Source organism: Sarcophilus harrisii, chromosome 2, assembly GCF_902635505.1.
Source record: "Sarcophilus harrisii chromosome 2, mSarHar1.11, whole genome shotgun sequence".
Classification (NCBI taxonomy): domain Eukaryota; kingdom Metazoa; phylum Chordata; class Mammalia; order Dasyuromorphia; family Dasyuridae; genus Sarcophilus; species Sarcophilus harrisii.
In genome coordinates, this window is record NC_045427.1 from 104,568,422 (window position 1) to 104,591,632 (window position 23,211).

At 36.2% G+C, this 23,211-nt stretch overlaps 1 protein-coding gene across 3 annotated transcripts in view; it reads right to left on the reverse strand.

Moving 5' to 3' along the window:
- PUS10 (pseudouridine synthase 10) overlaps window positions 1-23,167 on the reverse strand; it is a 92,775-nt gene extending 69,608 nt beyond the window's left edge. Inside the window, exons 1-4 of one of the 3 annotated variants that reach the window (XM_023494932.2) lie at window positions 23,098-23,167; window positions 12,929-13,069; window positions 10,451-10,705; window positions 9,549-9,635 (exon numbers count right to left, since the gene is read on the reverse strand). In XM_023494932.2, coding sequence (XP_023350700.1) covers window positions 9,549-9,635; window positions 10,451-10,705; window positions 12,929-13,054 — 468 coding nt within the window. In that variant the 5' untranslated portion in view covers window positions 13,055-13,069; window positions 23,098-23,167. Of the gene's footprint in view, window positions 1-9,548; window positions 9,636-10,450; window positions 10,706-12,928; window positions 13,070-20,151; window positions 21,681-23,097 lie in introns of those variants that run through there. The other 2 variants (XM_003758254.3, XM_031950519.1) reach the window with 2 other exon arrangements.
- Window positions 23,168-23,211: the final 44 nt, after the last annotated feature.

Here is a 23,211-nt window from a genome sequence, read left to right on the forward strand (position 1 = left end):
CTGGACTATGCTGATTTGGTAACTACACAAAGTCTGACACCAATATGGTAAGCCCTTGGGAGTAACGGACCACCAGGCAATCTGACTGATGTCAGAAATGGACTGTGTCTGGGATAGCTAGATGGTGCAATGGAAAGAGCAACAGCCCTAGAATTGTCAGAAGTACCTGAGTTCAAATTTGGCCTCAGACATTTAACACATACTAGCCTCATGACCTTGGGCAAGTCACTTAACCCCAATTTTATTAAAAATAATAATAATAATAATAATAATAAAGAAATGGAGTATGTCAAAGCTCCCATGATGATCAGTAGTGGAATCAGGTCCTTCTGTAGTTCCTGTGCTTCTGGTCTGGGAAAAATAGGAAGACCCGGACTTTAAAGAAAAAAAAAATTCTGGAGAAGAAAAAAGTATTGGAAAAAATGCAAAAGTTGTCCAAATTTTCAAAACAAAAAAAAAAAAGAAAAAAAAAGAAAATAAAATCTGCAAACTATGTCAATGAGCTTGACTGACTCTTTCCTGTCAAAACGCAAAACATTTTGTGAGATGCTTAATGACCAATTTAGTTAATATCTAAAAAAGGAGGCAGTCATCATAAAAAGTCAGCATTACTTCAGCTAGACTGGTAAATCATGAGACTGCTAGAGATACAGTTCCAAGAGACTTGAGCAAAGCACTTGGCAAAGCCTCTCATGCTATATTTATGGTAAAAACATTGAAATATGGATAGACAATAACAGAATTAGCTGAACTTACAACTGGTTAGATGGTTGGACTCAAAGTAGTCACCAAGGGTTACCAAGGGTCCCTTCAAGCTCTAAATATTAACAACCTTTGATTCTAAGTCAATAGAGAGCCTGAATAAACACAAACTTCAAACTTCATCCTTATTCATTGACTCAGTGATTTCATCTGCTTCTCCAGTTTGCTGCATTGAAAGGGACCTCTCATACAAAATAGCAGAACAAGATTGCCCTCTACTGACCTAAACTGGTAAAGAACAAAAAAAGAAATTAGTAGGATTCAAAGTAAAATTAAATTTTTAAAGGACCTGTCAAGATGATACTGTTCTGGGAAAGCAGAATAAATCATTATACAAATCTAGACTCAGCAACTTCATTCCAAAATTTGCTTCAATACCATAGTGTGGGAAAACCTGAAGGAATAAGATAAAAACACAAAATAATAATGTTTCCTGATACTTTAGATTTTAAATTTTAAAAATACATTATATATCTTAAGTCACATAATCAAATTTTCAAGGATTTTCTGAGGCCCATGAGCAATGTGAAAGAACTAAAAACAAGTTTATTACAACGGTTTTTAAAATACTCTGGGGTCAACTATTTACTGCATTCTGCTCAAATCTTATAAAAGGAAATCAAAACAGAATCTGGTTTGTACTTGCAACTTCAATAGTATAGAGCCGACCACCACTGATATATCAAAACTCTTCCATGTGTCTGTAGATTATCTCCATGAAGTGGTATGATTCTACCCCCCCACCTCACCCCTGCCCCTGGCAAAAGAAATTTCATCTACAGAATTTAGATAACTTGTTCTATAAAACAGGGAACTGAAAGACTCCTTTCCAGTTGGTAGAGCTTGCTAGATCTTGCACTCTGATGGGATAATCTTTAAGAAACTAAGATCAGCTCCATGCCATATTGGAAGCATTGAAATACCACTTTGATAAGAAAACAACTTTGGCAATAAATATGTTTAAAATGCACCCCCCAAGATAAAGATCTACTTAGAAGTAGAATAGCAGAGAACCCCTGAAAGTTGCGTCAAAATACCTTAAACTTATTTTCTTTTAAAATCCTTTTAAAATCTTCCATAACAATGACTCACTTCGGACCCAATTTGTTAGATAAATATCATTAATCAATCTCTACTACCTTAAGATATGGATGGTCACAGAGCATAATGACTAAGGTAATAAGAAAGTGTGAAGTGGCAGGATTTCAATATTATCAGTATCCAATGAGATGATATTTGTTTAAATGCATCTATATTAATTAGGTTACCTAAATGGAAGAAAAGTTGTGTTTAAAAACTCTGCCAAGACAAAAGAAAACAAAGAAGCTGAGCCTATGGAAGGGCATTCTATGTCAGGGTTTGACAGTAATCAAAGAAAAGAACATCAGTGAATGAACTGTCAATATGATTTCTTAGTATGTTGAATAATCATAGGATTATAATGCAGTTTTTAAAAAATCCTATTTAATTTAATTGTAAATTTTCTCTTTTCCCTCTGCCCCTCCCTCTTCTTCCCACAAAGAAAAAAAAATCCACAGTCCATTACAAATATGTATAGTTATGCCAAACAATTGCTGCATTAACTAAGAAGGAAGAAAGGAAAGAAAAAATGTATCATTTTGCACTGAGTCCATCAGGTCTCTATCTAGAGGTAGATAATATATTCATGAATCCTTTGCAGTTGTAGTTGGGCATTAAGTTCCTAAGTCTTTCAAAGTTGATTATCAATACAATATTGGTATGGCATATAATTTACTTTCAAACTTCATTTTTACTAAATAATTATACCACTTAAGAAAAGTGTTTGGTTAAATTTTTTAAAAAACCGACGATGCTCAAGAGCACAAGAAGAATAAAAAAATAGTATGTTAAATTATGGAGATGTTCTAAATTCTTCAATCACTGGAATATAGCTTCTGAGCTAAGCATTTGGGTTGTAACAGTCAATATAAAGTAAACAGAACTTAAGCATAACAATCTAATCCTTTAAAAAAGAAAACAATGTGAGGCAGCTAGGTGGCACAGTAGATGGAGCACCAGTTTTGAAGTTAGGAGGACCTGAGTTCAAATTTGACCTCAGACACTTAATACTTCCTAGCTGTGTGATCCTGTGCAAGTCATTTAACCTCAATTGCGTTAGGGGGAAAAAAACCATGTCAATCAATAAATAAGAGTTTATTAAATATCTACTATGTGACAGGCACTCTAAACTTGGGTTTGGAGATGTAGCTTAAATACATCATTACTAAATACATTTAAGTACACAGAAAAGACTGTGAGTTGCATCTTGAAAGAAGAGGAGAGGTAAGAAAGAAGTGAACTCTAGATCTGTGGAATAGTCAGATGGCAGATAAGTATTTCACAAGCCAGGAATAGAGGAAAGGCCAATTTGGCTGGACTGCAGAATGTGGGAGAAATGTTCAATGACCCTGAAAAGTTAAGCTGGGATCAGGTTGGAGAGGGCTTTAAAGTCTAGAGAGTCATTTTTACTTGATCCTAGAAGCAAAGATGCCGAGGGAGTTACCTGACACATCTGTACTTAAGAGAACATTATACAGTGCACAGCTGAATGTACTGAAGTGAACTGAAACCTTACAGGGAGATCAATTAGAAAACTTTTAATATTAGCCAAGAGATGATGAAGATCTGAACTAAGGGGGTGGCTATATATGTGGAGAGGAGTTCATTTTAAGATATGTTGCAGAAATAGAAATGGCAACATTTCTATGTGATGCAAGTTTGAGGAATTGAAGATGATGTTAAGGTTATGGATCTGTGATCCTAGAAGGATGGTAGTAGTGTGTTTGACAGAAAGAATTTAAGAACAGGGTGAGGAACGTTAAGAAAATTAGTTCAGCACTGGACATATAAAGTTTGAAATATCTCTGGGTCATCCAGTTTGAAATGTCAGACCATAAGCTAAATGGCAAAGTCTATATATACTGCTAGATCTAAAGTCAGAAAGACCTGTGTTCAAATGTTGCCTCAGATACTTATTAGCTGTCTGACTCTGAGCAAGTCACTTAACATTTCTATGTCAATTTCCTCTTCTATAAAATGGGGATAATAAAATCTACTTCTCCATAGGCTAGTATGAAGATAAAATGAGATGATATCACTATAGCTCATTGCAACCCTTGAAGCACAAGATATATGCTAGCTATGAAATTTTGTATTTTAGAAGGGGTGACTAGACCTGGATGTGAATATGTTTTACAAAGAAGTAGGTAGGTGAGAAGAGAAGAGAGGGGGAGAGAGAGACAGCCAGAGAGAGAAAAAAGCATATATGTATATATATATATACACATACACACACACACATATATGCATAACATACAATAAATATACATATAAGTAACCTTTAAAGAAATGATAGCTAAATCTACACAAGCTGATAAAATTACCAAAAGAATGTAAAGTGAGAAGAGATGAGAACTTAGGACAGAATTTGGAGATGACCCATAATTAGGAAGCATGATATAGATGATGAGCCAGTAAGAGACTGAAAAGAAGTGATAAGGCTGGAAAGAAAACCATGGGAGACTAACATCACTAAAATTCAGGGAGGAGAGAACAAGCTGGAGAAGAGGGTGCTCGATGTGCTAAATGAAGCAGAGAGGTGGGACAGACCACCAGATTTGACAACTAAGAGATCAATGATAACTTTGAAGAAAGCAGTTTTTGTTGAGTGATGAGGCAGCAAAGAGCTGAGGGTAGTGATGTAGAGGAAATGAGCAATTTCAAGTAGTGTAGATGAGAAAGAAATAGAATGACAGCTAGGATGGGACGAGAGTCATGCAATAAAGGATGTTTTATTATTTTTATTATTATATTATTGGGCATTGGGCAATATAATATTATAATAATAATAATATATATTATTAAGGAAAGGGGAAACTTGGGAATGTTTAAGGGAATAGAGAAAGGAACAGTAGATAGGAGAAATTAACAATTAAGAGAAATAGAGAAGGTGACTGAGAATACACTCTATTGGAGATGAGAGAGTAAGGGATCAAGTGCATATATAAAAAAGAAGTGCTAGCTCTCTTTTAAAGATTAGGAAAATAAGAAATTTTGTAAAGAAGTTTTGAGAAGAGAATGGGTAAAGAAATATCTACTATATCTAATCATCTTATGTCCAGTGAGTATTCAATAAACAGTAGTAGTGATTCTTATAAATGATGAAAGAGATGCTTAGGTAAACTACTATATATATATATACATATACACACACACACACATATATATATATATACATACATATGTATACATATACACACATATATATGTCCATACATATATATAAGCCTTTTAAAGGCAGTATTACCTGGTAGGAAACTGGAGTTTCAGAAGATTTGTTTTGCATTCCTGGATATGTTACTCACAATCTGTAAATGTGAGCAAGTCACTCAGCTTTCTGATGTCTATGATTTTCATACTTGCTTAAAGGAATTCTAATGGTGACCTTAAAACACAGACGAATTATGATCACTGACTAGTAAAGGCCTATAGAAATTATAAACAATTTTAAAATCTGACATTATAAATGTCACTATTATGACAGAATTTTCTTTCCATCCAACAGTCAGTTACCTTTTTATCAATGAAGACAACAATGAAAAGCATTCTAGTCTTTCCATATTTCTTGGGGAGGAATCACAGAATCAATGTCTTTCTGAGATGAAAGCTTAGAGATCACTTAGAGATCATTTGTACTTGAAGAAAAAAAATTTTGTCTTTACTTGAAGCTCTCTTTAGAGAGAAACTACTACTTTCTGGGGCAGATTATAACATTTTAGGTGGATATACCTTGGTTTTTTTCCTATCACACTTAAATTTTTCCCTTTTGCAATTCTCACCCATACTGAATTCTATCTTCTGGAGCCAAGAAAAAAATAAGTCTAATCCCTTCTCCATAAAGCAGCATTCAAATTTCAAAAAGTAACTACTGTGCTCTCCCCTGAATCTTCTCTTCACCAGGATAAACATCCCCAATTACTTTAAATGATGTTTACATGGCATGAACCCAAGGGCTTTCAGTGTTCTGGCTGTCCTCCTCTGGGCATTCTCTGGTTTAATCAAAGTCCTTCCTAACCGTGGCATCCAGAACTGAACGTAACACCCCAGATGTGATCAAATGAAAGCAAATATAGTCTCCTAAAGTCTTGGGAGCTATGTTTCCCTTATTTCAGCTCAAAATTCAATAATTTTTTTTTTTTTAAATTTCCCTAAGTTGATTTTCTGTTCCCTCCCTCTGTGCACTTAATATTCTGGTCAAACTGGCTTAATTGCTAACTCCTGCAGCGAAGTTTTCATTTCCTGTCTCCACACTACTGCACAGTCCAATCTCCAAGCCTAGATATGGATTGGCTAACATATCACATTTAGTGCTTAGGGACATAGGATTAATAAGTAGCAAAGCAGGGATTTGATTTCAGGTCCTGTGACATCAAACCAGCATAGTTTTTACTATACTACAGTGAGTTCACTAAAACATAAAACAATAGGGAAAAGAAAACTTTAGTAGTTACCCATTTCTCATATAATAGTTGTAAAGCTGATTTAATGAACCCAGTTATCAGTCTTTATATTTCATCCAATTCCAGTCTCTACCAGCACTGCTTTTGGATCAAAAGAAAGAAAATATTTACTAAAAGTGGGATAATTAAGACTGAACCCCTAAGATAAAAAGACAGAAATATCATAGAAGGTAAAGCCTTATGAATTAAGAGTAAGAAGCTGCAATACTTAGTAATTCCACTCAGCCCTCACCATATACAAAAGGAATAGCTCTGGCTATGATTCTGTATCTCTATGACATTTGGTATTAAATTTGAATGAACTCTACTCACAACATTCCCACAAGGCCCAAACATTTGAAGAAAAGGAAATGCAACTTGGAAGTGTGGTAGTGGAAGATACAGTTATACACTAAAAAGATAAAACTTAACAGAGAGGAAGCCCTAGGGTGATCTGTGCCTTAAGGAGAAGTAAAAAAAATCAATCAAGGGTCAGTCCTTTCTCACTAAGGTCACTGTGGACAGGGTACCAGCTGGGTTCCCATGCCACCTAATCAAGGAGTCTGAGGACTCCACACCTCTGGGGTCTATGAAAGGGGAAGAGTAAGGAAAAACAAAAAGTGAAGAAGGAGAAGGAGGAGAGAGAAAAACAACTGGGCAATTCTTGCAGCCTTCCCTGCCTGACCCTATACTGTGCTCTCCACAGCAGCTGTTCTGGACTTAAGCGCTTTTCTCCAACCAACTTTCCCAGCCCATGTTCACTGATTCTGACGAGGATGTTGCCTCCCACTTGACTCTCCTCAATTCTGTACATCAAGCCTCCTCCACTGAATCTCCCTTTCTCCTTTTTTTTTTTTACCTCATTCTCTTCTCCAAGGCCCTTCTCCTTCCCAGAGCTGACTCTCTGCTTGTACTTCCGATCACATCCTTCTCAAATACACCAGGACCTTTTCCTTTTTCTCCAAACACTTTCACTTGGTCAAACATTTCTTGATATATATCTATCCTCCTTTTCATAGACAAATTCCTAAAAAAAAAAATGTCAGCACTCACTGCCTCCACATTTCCTCAATTTTATTAATTTATCATTCCTTGTAATCTAAGTTTTTTTACTACATCCAACAACTGGAACATCTTAAGATAAATAATAATCTCTTATTTTTTTACTAAGTTTTCATCTTTCTTAACTTTTTTAGCATTTGACATAACTGACCAACTCCTCCTTTTTTAATACCCTCTTCTCCTCGTCTTTTTATGACAGCTTTATCTCCTGGTTCTTTTCTTACCTGCCCAACCATTCCTTTTCAGTCTTCTGTTCTGGCTCAGCATCTATGTTTGGTGAGCCTATGTATGAAGATAACCTCTACATTGATGTTTCTTGACTTTTATCTCCTCGCTGAGTTCTGAGCCCAAATCTTCAACATTTTTACATGGATATACCAGAGCCAAAAACTAAGCACCTTATCTTTCCCATAAACTCATCCCTCTCCCAAACTTCCTTGTTTCCTTACAGGAAACTACCAGCACCTTATCTTTCCCATAAACTCATCCCTCTCCCAAACTTCCTTGTTTCCTTACAGGAAACTACCAGCCTTTGTAGTCACCCAGATTCAAAACCCTGGAGTCATTCTCAACATTTCTCTTATTCCTGTCTTCACACGTAATCAGCTATCAAAATTTATTAATTCTACTGCCTTAATATCTTTTCTTTATCTCTCCTTTTCTCCATTCAGATTTTCAGAGATAATTATAATAACTTTCTAATCTCCAATTTCTAGGCAATATGAGTGGACTGATCTCCAGACCTGGAGTCATGAAGATGTGCATTCAAATTTTACTTCAGATATTTAACTAGCTATGTGACCCTGTCTTCTGAGATATTTGAAAAACATTTTGAAAACTTTAAAGCAATATATGAATACTAGCTGCTATTATTATGATATTTTGTCATTATCATTACTATCAATTCATCCTCCATATAGGCAAACAGATATCCCTGAACCCAGACCTGATAAACTACAAACATCTCTGTTCAAAAGTTCTTTACCAAATGGTTGTAACCCATCTTTTTAGGTTGATTTTCTGTTCTCTCTGTGCACTTTACATTCTGGTCAAACTGGCTTAATTGCTAACCCCTGCAGTGAAAGTTTCATTTCCTATCTCCACACCACTGCACAGTCCAATCTCCAAGCCTAGAGTGCTTTCCCTCCTCTTCATCTTCTCCTCTTAAAACCCCTAGAAGTCCCTTTAAGGCTAGGCTTAAACAGCATTTTTTTCACATGGCCATTCTTGATCTCCTCTTAATTGTTCAGTCTCTCTTCCCTCTAACCCATCCCTACCAGCAGTACTTTGTATTCACTTTTATACAGTCTGTATTAAATCTTTTGTATATATGTCGTTTCATGTCAATAGATAGTAGTCTCCTGGAAAGCAGCAACTAATTTAGTTTTGTCTCTGTCTCCTGACACCTAATATAGTTCCTGAAATTTTTTAAACTAAATGTGATTTTGCTGGTTCAGAAGAATTACCCAATTAAGAAATTCCCTCTGTTAACATGTATCAATACGTATTCTGCAGGTTACAATCTTGGAGAAGAGCAGCCACAGACACATAGAGGATACATGGCCCCACTAGGGTGGGCCACACAGTGTCAAAGGCTAATGCTGGACTTTACGTCAGCTCTATGGTCACTAAACTATGCCGAAACATCAGTCCTTCTGGGACTTTAAACAAAGTCATAGAGGAGTCGTGATCTGCATTGGCAAAAGGATTATTCTGATAGGAAAAAAATCACTGATCACTGAACTACTAAAATGTTTAAAATTATTATTTTTCTCCTATAAATGAAGATGAAGTACCCAAGTTCAATGAAAAGTCCAGAAAGTTCTTCCCCCTATACTGCCAATGAAAACAGAAATTGTTGAAAGATTTTTTATGTTCTGAACAAGCTGGAGAACGATATGGCTTCTCCCAAACAGGAGAAATATGCTCCTTCTTCTCCGAGCCATCATAAACTCTGGTATTTTCAAAAAAGGGCCTCTAGATAGCCAATCAGACACTTGCCACTATTCACTCCACTCAAAAGGAAAGCAACTCTGAGAAAAAAAATGCTAATAACTCATTATCTGGGTATCTACTTACCACCAATACATTTCTTTTAATACTTAGAAATTTATACAAAATAGGAAATAAGCAACATGTTGCAACACTTTTCCCATATTTTAAGTATTTATTAATAGATGAATTGAATGGTGAAAATGGCCATACCTCTCTTACAGACAACTGTGGTGGGAAGGACACCGAAAATACCAAGTTGGTGAATTCATACCCAGAAGACTCAACTTTCTGACACACCTGAAAAATGATTACATTTACATAAATTCATAGAAATTTTGGGAAATTTCACTCTCACCTGAAATTTTGATCAACTAGTAATATTAAAATTTTCCATATTTTTAGTTAAATATACCTCCAAATGCTGTAATCTACACTAGAAAAAAACACTGGACTAAGAATCACAAAAAACTGGCTTCTAGTTCCAACTTTGTCATTTAACTGGCTGTGACCTTCTACAAGTGGTTTCCTTCTCTGGGTCTTCTTTCTTCATTTGTACAATGCAATTGTACTAAATGGACTACTACAATAATGTTAAAGTGGGTCTGTGTGCCACAAGCATCTCCCTACTACAGCCCATCCTCTGCTCAGCTTTCAAAGTGATATTCCTTAATAAATACAAGTCTGACCATGCTCCCGCCCCCACTAATAAATTCCAGTGAAAGTCCTTCAAAACTTGCCCTCTCTTTCTAATTTTCTTACGCCTTACAATCCTAGCAGATACTCTTTGGTACAGTGACATTGGCCACCTTATTGCTTCTTCAACAAGACCTTCCATCTCCCAACAATGTCAGGAGTATGTGGAAGAATTCATCATCAATAAGGAATCCCATATCTAGTAGAATTGTGCCCTGCATTTCCTCATTCACAGTGCAGAACACCTTTGGCAAGCATATTTTTATGCTATGCTTGATATTAATAAACAAAGAGTTGTCGAATAAGGTTATTTCTGTTATCAGAAATTTTTTTCACCACCAAGATCATTTCACATCTTAAAAAAAAGAAAAATCTCTACCAAACTGAACATATAGTAAGAACAACTAATAATCATTTACCTTTTTAATGAACTTCTTCTCACAGAATTCTTGCAGAATTCCCAAACATATATTGCATGCATTTAGATATGGCTTCTCAGGTATCACATTTTCATCCTTCACAATGGCAATCATCTCCCCACCATTTTGACTCTGATCATCAATTTGAGTTTCCTCATCTTGTAATCGAATCTTCTTGAGGGGTGGTTTAGCAGCTTCCAAAGATAAATCATCATCTTCAGTTTTCAGGAAATTCTCTAGCTCCCTAAGCAAGTCCTAAAGAAAGGAAGTTGAATAAGGGAATTTTTTTTTTTTTTGATAATGCCTCTCAAGAGATCTCACACCATGTATTAAAACATTAGTGAAAAATATTAAATACAATATATTTAAATAATTTTTGTTCCCATAAATTTTGTAGTAACTCTCATCATCCTATACCTTCATGAAGTTCTATAACATAAGAACTCTAAGTTCTATTCACACAAAAAGAAGGATTTTAAAGATAAATGTTAATTCTGGAATGTAGCTTTTAAGAGTTAGAGAGCCTAAGCTTAAACTCTCACTCAAATATCTAGTACTTATTTGATCTTAGGTAAGTCATCATCATACTAATATTTATATACTCTCCATCCCTCATTCTCCTCTTCTATAATATATGGAAGTTGAACTAGATAACTTGTAAGGTCCCTTCCAGCTTGAGACTTACAATGCTAAGATAAGTAAATACATGCTACTATACAGACTAAAATCTCATAAATTCAAATTTCATTTATGTAGATTTTATATATATTCATCGCAAGGAAGACCCCCCATATGTAGGGAGGTAATAAGCAAAACATAATAAACAAACATTATTTTGAGAATTTATATTGAACAATTTATTCCAATTTTATTTTTAAAGTACCTATTCACTTATAAACAATATTAGTAATGTAAATTGAAACCAAAACCCCTAAACCTGATGCACTGATATGGTAATGTCAAGGCAGTTATACTCAATTATCAAAACAGAAACTACTAAGTAAGTATTTATTTATCCTAACTTAATCCAAGTATGACATGATAAACATTAAAAATCTACTAGGTGCCAGACACTGTGCTAAGTATTGGGATACAAACAAAATAGAAAGATAGACTCTGCTCTCAAGAATCACAATCTAAAAGGAGAAGATAATATACAAAAAGTGGTTACATCTCCAATACACCAAAGGATCTATGATTTTAGATATATTTGGGTATTTCTTCCAATGATACAAATGGCAATTCATCTATACCTTTCCAACCTCAGGAACTTCGTTCATGGTATATATATATATATATATATTCAATGTTCCATTCTCTTAAAATCACAAAGATGACAATGGAGAACAGGAGCTGTCCCTCAGTTATCTCCTACTCTTGCCATGTGACCAATTGATCCTTTTCAATTGCCTGGTCCTTTTATGACATCCTTTACACCAATTCTCTTGCATAATATCTTGTTTGTACTATGTTACATACAGCTCCCATCAATGATATACCTCTCTACTGTAGCTGGGTGAGCCCCGAGCTCATTTATTCAAAGAATATAATTTACTGTGATATACAGTCACATCTCATCACCAGAAGAAAACTGTTATTAAAAATATGGGCCTTTATTTTCAGGGAGAAGTATGGGGTCATTAAAAAAAAGTACTAACATAAAAATATCCAATCCATCACCAGGTCAGCAGCAGGGTAATAGGTTTTTTAGTCAAACTAACTTTCAAAAACTATCTACTATATAGAGGCAGGATCGGACTCACACCAGCAGAATTACTTATCCTTAAAATATCAAATGTAAGTGTTTATACCAAGAGAGATGGCATAGCATAAGACACAAGAGAGCTGTCTTTCTACTTCCACATCCTCTGCAAGGTGACCCTGGGCATGTCATTTAATACATCAGAGCTGTGAGCAATTCTATGGCGCTAAAGTGCAATAAAAGTGCTGTCCTGAATTGAAAGAGGCAGCTTCCTCCCTGGGAAATTCCCTATATCAATGAAATCATAGGGGAGAGCCATTGAAGATTGTTGGAATAAGGAAGGCCTAAAATTAAATCCTGCATCAGAGATTAGCTATGTGACTCTAAACAATTCACTTAACTTCCCTCAGCCTCAAGCTTCTTCAGTCTGTAAAATGGGAATAATAATTGCACTTAGCTGGCACCCTTATTTTGAGGATCAAACGAGATAATATGCAAAGAGGTTTGATACCTTTAAGTGTTATATAAGGAAAATGTTTCATCATACATGACTTCTGCGAAATGGCTATCTAAACAATCAATGCATCATAGGATTATTCTCTGGACTTTTGTTTTGTGAGAATCTCTTCTTACCACTATCAATAACCTTCTGTATTTTGTTAATATAGAAAACTTAAACTTACTAAAGGATTAGGAATAAATATAGAGTCATACATATAGATATTCAGGTATATATACATAGCATTTTTTTTTAATTTAAAAAAATATGCAAAGACCTTATATGGAAGTCTGTAAGGTGCATGAAAATCCACACCACAGAATCTGAAGATACATCGTGGACAAGTGCCAGTACTGAACAGCAATCGAGCAATAGACTTGTCTTTTTCAGCCAGTGGGAACATACTGAGTAAACCTAACTTTAAAAACAAACAAAAAAGTTATAAGGATAACAAGTAATTCCACATTTAATTTTAGCAAACACAAATGGTAACCAAAATACTTTTAACAGTTCTTATTTAGATAATGCTTTAATGTTTGTAGGTACTTTAAAGACTCACCTCCCCAACAACACGATCTAGTCTCTTTATTTAACAGATGAGGAAGCTGAGGCCCTGAGAGATTCAAAGATATTGATTCTATAGAGTCAAATATATGGAAAGTATATGAAGGGATATTTAAATCTAGGTATTCTAACTTTTAATTCCTATTATGCCATGCTATCTATCATTTTTTTTTTTTTGTGACACTGCTGCTCCATTTAACTGTTAAATAATAAGCAATCTAAGTTAAGTACTCTTGATATTTGCCACATCCGTATTTTCACTCCCACTGTTCCCAAGGCCTGTAATGCCCTCTCCAGCTGCCCCAGTTTATTACCATTTGTTAATCTCATACTATCCTTTAAAACTCAGTACCAATGCTATCTTCTTCATGAAGCTGTCTCTAATTTCCTAAGGAAAATAATTTCTCCTTCATCTTTAAAGTCCCAATATATACTTATCAAACATAAAACCATCAAGTTCTGATTAAGCTTGCTGATTTTGAATATAAAATACAATCAAACCCTTCTTGCTATCAGTAGTAATTTTCCTCATATCTACCAATACTCTCCTGGGCTCCTTTCCTAAGGATTAGCATATTCTCATCACTTTTTAGTCTCTCCATCCTAAGTGATACCTACTACAGGACAAACTCCAGGCCCTCTTCAACACCAGCTGCTTTCTCTCTATTCCCACTCATCTCTCAGTTTTCTTATCTATCCTCCCTCTACCTCTACTATGTCCCATTCCAAATCTGCTCATTCCTTCACCTTGTGACTTCTGGAATATCTACTCCATAATTAACAAACTTCCTTTCATTTTAGGCCTTTTTCTTTCATGATCCCTTTTATTTCTGACATTCACAGAGACTAACTCCTCCTGGATGATGACATACTCCTCACCATCCTTCAATGCTGTTCTAGATCTTACTTCCTATTATAGACAGTTCCTGTTTTAGGTAAGCGGATTTGACATAGTAGAAACCCCAATAGTAGTAGAGACCCCAATACCTTTCAAAAAAAACCCAAGCCATCTGGCCTTAGGAATGATGCAGTCACTTTAGGAATGTAGTCATTGGAAGTGAAATGGAAGAATGTGTGTTAAAGAAAGGGAGTTGGGCTTCATATCTTTATTCCACTAAGCTATCCTTCAAGGATGTCTGGTTTATCACCCAAATGTCTAGACAAGCTATTTCACGACTCAAACAACGAGCACTTCTTAGTTTCATGAAAGAAAAAAAGGGCTCATTGCCAGCCTCATTAACAAAATCACATTGACCCCAATCCCATGATGTCATTTATCTTGCTGCTTTTTGATCTGTGTTCCCCAAATCCCTAAAAATTTACTTGCTTGCTCTCCTTTTGCTAGCTTCCTCTTTTGGAATCTGGCCTACTTTAATTAGCAAAACAATTTAAATAAAACTCTGCCTCTAGATTTGGAGATTATCTAAACCTCCAAATTCTTCCAGAAGAATATTCTAGGGTCCTTCTGAATTCCAATAGACTGCCTTTATAAAGTGATTTTTACATGATGAAAAACTGCTCACTGGAATATTCAAATACATGGGAGGATGGGGGCCAGAGAAGTAAGAGCTGGAGAAAGAATAGGAGTACTCAGAGGCTCAAATAGAGAGGGAAAACAGAGCAGTCAGGCAGAGGCCTTACATGGACATAGACAGGAGAAAATGAGGAATATGAGGATGAAAAGAATCCCAAACACATTGGGGCTAGACAAGGTGGAGTAAGTGGGCAAGTTTCCTCTCTCTGCTCCTGGAAGTCTAAAGCCAAAGCTCCATCAGGAGGTAGCTATCTCTCCAGGACTCCCTTTTCTTTCACTTAGAGGGTTTTAGGTTTGTTTGTTTGTTTTTCTTTTTTTCTTTCTTTCTTTTTTTTTTTTTTTTTGTCTTGTAGAATTTTTTCTTTTTGGCTGGGGTGGGAGAGAGAGAAAGGGAAAGGGACTGGGAAGTACCAAAAGAAAGTCAGGAGCTAAGAGTGAGAGAGCATGTGTCTGTATAATAAGGTAAACAAAGATTTTTTTTTTTTTGGAATGCATATTTATTTCAGAAGTCTTTATGTAAAGTCATTTTTATATTACAAATTTATATAAAGCGAGAACTATCAATATTATTATCTCACTGGCTATTTATAAACTTATATTAGCTGGGGGTAGGGGTAGATAGAGGAACCAAAACAAGACTCAATTTCAAGATACTTTGCTTTATGGATTAAAAAAAAAAATGTACTGCATTAACTGATATAGATTGAGCCTTCAAGAGATTCCTACAATTCCTACAACCTTACAATTCCTACAAGTCTTTCAGGTATTTTAATCTCCTTACCTCAAATCTCTTATCAATCTGATTCAATCAATTAAGCACTTAATAAGTGCTTACTATGTGCCAAGAACTGTAGATACAAAGGAAAAAGAAAAACGGTCGGTCATCTTCAAGCTCAGAAGAGACAACACATGAGAAATCCAACATGCAAGATAAATACAAAATCCATGGAAGTTAACTCTGGAAGGGGTGGCACTAGTATCTGGGGAGACCAGGAAAGGCTTCCTAGAGGAAGAGATTCTTGAGCTGAGAGTTGAAGCCAGATAGTCTGAGAGTTGGAGGTCAGAATAAAGAACATTCCAGGCCTAAAGAGCAGAGAATATAAAGGCACAGAGATCAAGTCATGGGAGGCAAATAGCAAGTAGGCGCCTCATTAGGACTGGATCACAGAGTACACGGAGGGAAGCAGAATGTAAGTGAAAAGGGGCCAAGTGATGAAGAAACATACATGCCACAGGCCTAATTTTGATTATTTCAGTCTTCCTTACTCAATAAACTCCAGAAGCTCCCCACTGCCTCTAAAATAGAACACAGAGTCCTCTGATGAACATTTACAGTTCTTCAAAACTTTGATCCACTCCCGATATAGGCCTTCCCTCCACACACCACTTCCACTGACCTCATACAATGCTCCATCTCCCATTTAGTTATTTTTGCTCCCACTGTCCCCCAAGAACACAATGTTCTCCCTTTTCACCTTCACCTCTTAGAATTAAAAAATTAGCTTAAAAGTCTCCTATAGTCTCCCCACTAACCATTTCTCCTCTTCTCCCTATCTTGACTCCTTGGTGAATCCATTCTAATTTGGTTCCCCAATTAATAGTATTTGCTCTCTAAAGGTGCCTTCCATTTACTTTGTATGTAATCGTGTGTGTGTGTGTATACATAAATATATAGTCTCCTCATATGTATGTGTATGTATATAAATAGTCTCCCTGTATGTATGTATGTATATAAATATGTAGTCTCCATGTATGTATGTATGTATGTGTGTGTATACATATATATATATATATATATATATATATATATATATATATATATATATAGTCTCCCTGTATTTATGTATATAAATATATAGTCTCCCAATTTCACTTTTGTCTCTGGATTCTCAATGCTTAACATAGTGTTGGTACAGAAGAAGTGCTTATTAAATGCTTTTTGACTGACTTACCATCCCCATTGTAAGCTCCTGGTGGGCCATCTTAATTCATTTTATTTTTGTATCTCCAAGGCCTAAACAGTCCATTTCACACAATATAATTCATGAACTGTTCTCAATCAATCACAATACATGTATTAAGCATCTACTATGTGCCAAACACTGTGCTGGGCACTAGGGAAACAAAGACAAAACATCACAACAATCCCTGCTTTCAAGGAATTTACATTCTATAGGGCTTGACAACATGCATTTATATGTTTGTATAAAAACATTTATATGTACATATAAGTACTGTATATAAAAATATAAAAGAAATACAAGTTAGTTAAATGCAATATGGGAGACGGAAGTAAAGGAATCAGAAAAAAAAATTTTATTTAGAAAACAGTGCATGAATTGAGTCTTGAAGATGGCAAGGGATTCTTTGAGGCAAAACTGAAAAGTGAGGGAATTCCAAGAATAGGGAATTCCAAGATGGTCAGTCAAGGGCACAAAGATGGGAGGATAGAATGTCATAAGAGGAATAGTTAACTGGACCACAGAGAATAAGACAGGAAGTAATGGCAATATGTGTTAAATAAATGAAATGAATTAAATAACATAAAATTTGAACATATACATATAGAAATTAAATATATTAATTTGATAGTCATTAGCTATTGTCAACTGGGAGGAACTAGCCTCTAACCTTGGGTGACCAGAGAAGAACAGAGCAAGTTAGAGACAGGAGAGTCAGGAAATAAATAAATTTAAATTCAAAGTGAGGTAGACATAGCATGTATATCAGGAACCATGTACTAGAGGCCCTTTCCCTTAAGGGTATCCAGCTTTAGTGGGATCATATCTTAATAATTATACCAATGGCAGCTCAGTGGGCAGTAGCCCTGACAATGAGAGATAATAGCACAAGGTGATGAGTTTGATTCATAACAGGGATTCATGACCAGAACACTGGTCCTTCTACAAGATCAGAAAACACCTGGTGCTGGTCAAAACAATAAAATAATTATGTGGGATTTTGCCAGAGGATGAGATCCTCCATAGGAAGATTGCAAAGGATTGTTATTAGTTCTGGAAAACTAGTTATTTCTAATATCTTGACAATGTAAAAGAAAACTGTGTCTGATATTTTAGTAAAGGATTATGAGAAGAGTATATTTATCATAACTCAAGTTTCTGCAATACACACCCACAGCCACAAATAATTCAATTCTAATAGCAATCAAATTACTTTTATTTTTCTCAGCCATAATCAAAGATGACCCATACCCTTGCCCTTGATCTGTCACTCACAATTATACTGACTCCATGGTCAAAAATTTTGAAATCCTCTTATCTAAATCATAATCTACTGGTTTTTCATATTTCCCTCTGGTATACAGCCCTACCCTTAATCTTCACTGTGACCTCCCTGAGTCCTCTATTCTCTCCCAGGCAGTCTCCCCACTAACCATTCTCCTCTTCTTCCTATCTTGACTCTTTGGTGAATCCATTCTAATTCCACACTGTTGTCCTCTCCTGAATCCCTAACCCACCCTTTTTTATCACCAATTTCCCTGCAACAAAGCCTCAGCCTCAGATTGCTACAGCCATTTATCACCTTCATTTCTGCACATGTACAGTTGAATGAAGATGGAGAAAAATCACATGACATCCCCTTCCAACTCACTCCCCAACTCTCCTAAGTGGTTCTCCCAAACCTCTTTATCCCTTCTCAAACCTCCCATTGCTTCCTTTACCCCCACTGTCTAAATTGAGAACTTTACCTCATTATTGTACAAAAAAATACTGAGGCCATTCACAGAAAACTCCCTCTTCTTCATCTTCTATCATTCAGGTATCTTCTGCCACTTTCCCCTCTCACTCCTGTTCCACATGATAAAGTGGTCTCACTCTTACTCCTTACCAGAACTAATTGTCTCCTTGTTCAAGTGATCTCATTCCATCCCTGTCTCCTCCAACAGATTGCCCCCTTAAACAATTTTTACAGCTGGTATTTCAGAAAAGGCCTTATTTCTAAAATATTTAGAGAACTTAGTCAAATTTATAAGAATACAAGTTATGTCCCAGATGACAAATGGTCAAAGGATTTGAATAGACAGTTTTCAGATGGAGAAATTAAAGGTATCTATAATCATATACTGAGTATATGACTATATACTCAGTACTGAGTACTGAGGTACTACCTCACATCTGTCAGCTTGGCTAAGATGACAGAAAATGATAAATATTACCAGGGATGTGGGAAAACTGGGATACTAATAAACTGTTAGTGGAGTAGTAAGTTGATCCAGGCAATCTGAAGAGAAAATTAAAAATATGCCCACAGTGCTTTAAAACAGTGCATAATCCCTACTGGGTCTGTATCCCAAAGAGATCATAGAAAAAGGAAAAGGAGCTACATATATAAAAATATTTATACCAGTTCTTTTTGTGTTGGCAAAGAATTGAAAATTAAATAGATGCCCATCAATTAGGGAATGCTAAACAACTTTTGGTTTATGAATACAATGGAATACTATTGTTCTATAAGAAATGGTGAATAGGATGCTTTCAGAAAAACTTGTAAAGACTTATATGAACTGATGCTCAGTGGAGTGAGCAGATCAGGAGAACGCTGCACAGCAACATTTTGTGATCTACTATGATTAACTTGGCTCTTCTTAGCAATACAAAGATCCAAGATAATTCCAAAAGGCTTGTGATGGGAAATGCTATCCACACCCAGAACTAGAGAAACTAAATGCAGATTGAAGCCCATTCTGTTCACTTTTTTTAATTTGTTTTTTCTTTCTTGTGGTTTTTCCTTTTTTTTCTTGTTTCTTTTTTTGCAACATAACTAATATGGAAATATGTTTAATATAATTGTACATGCATAAAATATATCAGATTGCTTGCTGTCTAAGGGAGATGGGAAGGAGGGAGAAAAATCTGAAACTCAAAATCTTACAAAAATTAATGTTGAAAACTACCTTTACATGCAACTGGGGAAAAATACTATTACATAAATACAAAACAAATAAAAAAGATTACCACTTTGTCATCCCCAATTTTTCACTTATTTTTAATCTCTCCTTGTCACTTCCTACTACCTACAAACATGCTCATAGTTCCCCTACCCTAAAAAAAAAAAACCTCAATTCTTCCATCCCTACTATCATCCCTTATCTCTTCCGCTCTTTGTAGCCAAACTTCTAGAAAAGGCTGTGCAATTGATACACTCTCTCCTTTCAATCTCTTTTTAATAACATGGCTTCAGATCTTAACATTCGACTGAAATCGCTCTCCCTCAAGTTTCTAATTATCTCTTATTTGCCAAATCAGATAGTCTTTTCTCAGTCCTCATTCTTTTTAACCTCTCTGTAACCTCTGAGACAGTTGATCACTCTAACCTCCATTTGATACTCTCTGCTCTCTAGATTTTCAGGGTACCACTCTCCAAATTTTTATCTGACTCACCCTTCTTGTTCTCCTTTGTTGGGTCTTCCTCCAGATTACACTCTCTAACTGTAAGTGTTCCTCAGGATTATATCCTTGACCATCTTCTCTTTTCTCTATATATCACTTCACTTTGGACTTTAACATCACTGTACTGATGATTCTCAAATCTACATTTGTTGTCCCAATCTTTCTGTTGACCTCCAATCTCATGTCTCCAAGTGCCTTTCAGATATCTCAAACCAAATGTCTAGTAGAAATCTGAAATTTCAATAGAAATCTCACTATGATCAAAAAAGAATTCATTATCTTTCCCCAAAACATTTTCCCACTCCTAGCTTCCCTATTATTAGGGGAACACCATCTTCTTAATCTCCCAGGTTCAAAACCTGACTAGACTTGTTTCCATAAATACCTTGATTTGTACACATATTTGCATATTATCTCTCCTATTAGATTTTAAATTCCTTGAGGGCAGGGAGTCTTTTTTGCCTCTTTTTGTATTCCCAGTGCTTGCCACAATGCCTGGGACATATAGATAGAAGGTAAAATAAATTCTTTTTGATTGATAGACAAAATATCCCACATATTGTTTTTTAAACTCTAGCATTCAATCACATCTTAGTCCATAGCATCCTTAAAAACTCAATTCATTTGCAATCTCCACCGGGCAGTCTTTACTAATGCAGGGCTTCTGCAAGATGCTCTCTTCCTCAATTATCTTGTATATATTTATCTATAAATATACTGTTTTCCCCTAGCATAATGCAAGGGCCTTCAGAGAAAGAACTACTTGTCATTTTGAATCTATTTCCTGCACTTTACATATAGTAGGCTTTTAATGTCAATATTTAGTAAGCAGCAGCCAACGGAAGCCAGGCACCATGCTAACAGGTGCTATAGTGAGATAAGTTCAAGGTCTAGAGTAAAAAGAACCTAAATTCAAATCTGATCTCAAATACTTCCAAGTCATGTGATCATGAGCAACTCAACCTGTTTGCCTCAGTTTTCTCACCTGTAAAACAGATATAGAACTACATAAATAATAGCTGTTATTATTATTACTAAGCATTGTTTGGTGGATTGGTGTTTGTATTACATATAAGCTCCTAGAAAACTGGTTTGTTTTTATCATTATATTCCTGTAAATTTTATGAATAATAGGTGCCTGATATTTATTTAAATGTGTCCTAAACCCAAAAAATGATTTACTAGGAACATGAAATTACAACTTTCATGATAATAGAATGCCAAAAACATAAAATCCAATTGCTATCATTTTCACATGATAAATTGTTGCTGCTAATCCTCCATTATTCCTCTTTCCCTTTTGTGATCCTCTCTAGCTTTTAAGGACTGAATCCTTTCTACCCATCTTTGTAATGATTAAGACACATTAATTCAAGAAATGGGTGACATTAAAATCCTAAAAAAAAGAGGTTCACAAATCTGAGGATCCTTCAACCCTCTTTCCTGAATAACTCATTTCTAAATAGAAGACTTTTCTAAAGGTTAAATTTATTTATTTGTTTATGGGGGCAACTGGGGTTAAGTGATTTACCCAGAGTCACACAGTTAGGAAGTGTTAAGTGTCTGAGGCCAGATTTGAACTCGGGTTCTCCTAACTTTAGGACTGGTGCTCTCTCCACTTGCACCACCTAGCTACCCCTAGAGGTTAACATTTTAGTGCTTTTTACCTCATCTTTACCTAATATATATCTCCTCTATTTAGCAAGTAATCTCTTCTCATAAAAAAAAAAATTAAAAAAAATAGGAATTTAAAAAACAATTGCCTAAGCAAAACACCCAAGTTCAACCCTATAGGCAACGGTATTATAGAATGTTTTTAGTAACTCAGGTATTTAAAAATCATACCACACATTGTTTTGAACCAGCTCATTCAATGATTATCTATTGCTAAAGCTTTTTTCACTTTACATTCAATCTTTCAAACTGGAATCACAATTAAAAAAAAAAACTTACTTACAATCACTACATGACCCTCATTGCAAATATTTTTGCTCCTATTTTCTTCTTCAGTAGTCTAAAAGATCTACATCATTCTGAGGATTCCTTCCACCTAATGGAAATGAAATGTCTGAATGCCTTACTGATCTTAACCGCTAAAACTAACACTCCCCTTTTCCCGCTCTACTCCTCAGCCAAAAACAAAACAAAACAAAAAACGGCCCCCTAAAAAAAAAAAAAAAAAAAAAACAATCAAAACCCCCCTTTTTTTAAAGGAAGAGATTGTTCTTTAGCTTAAGAAAGTTGATCCTGAGATAACAGCCTGCAATGGCTAGAGCACGTGTCACACTAGCGTAGGCTCTGAGAACCACGCGTTACCTCCGAAGCTCCTTAAAGTATAAGAAATGAGCCTAAGTCTCAATCCCCGTCTTGCAGATAAGCAAGAGAAGTCGAAGGAGATCCGAACGACTTGCCCAGTCGCGTCGCTATTAAGTAACCCGAGAGATTCCAACTGCATTCTCCTAATAAAAAAAGCCCAATCTCTTAACTCCCAAATCCCGACAGGTTTCAGTCAACTACAATGGAGCGACTGGGTCTCACCATCGTTCCTTCCTTAAAAAAAAACAGACCGCAGCACTTCCCTCCCCGACTCGCCCTTCGCGTTAATACAGGATGAGGCGAGGAGTTTATAGCCAGCCAAGTTCTCTGACTTGGGGCGGCTCACCTCCCACGTGGGCCGGGGGCCGACCGTAGCGATTCTTTCCCTCCCCACTCCGGGAGTTGCGGCCCCCAGCGCCGCCCCGTACAGCGCGGGTAAGTGAGGGAGTAGGGATGGGGGTGGGCACGGACTTCCTGATTCACCCCTTGCCGCTTAAAAGGAAAGGAGCGGGATGAGGGAAAGGCGCAGAGGAGGAAGAGAAGGTAATAAAGGCGTGTGTCACCCCGGGATGGTACCCGCCTCCTGGGTACCCAAAGCAGCCTCTCACAGCGCAGTCTCACCCTCAGAGACCCGCGGGTCCACAACTTTCCCGGGCAATTTGCAGGTTCCGGCGCCGAGCTGACCCCCGCACTCCCAGGCGCTGACAAAGTTCGCTCGCGCGCCTCCGGCCGGGT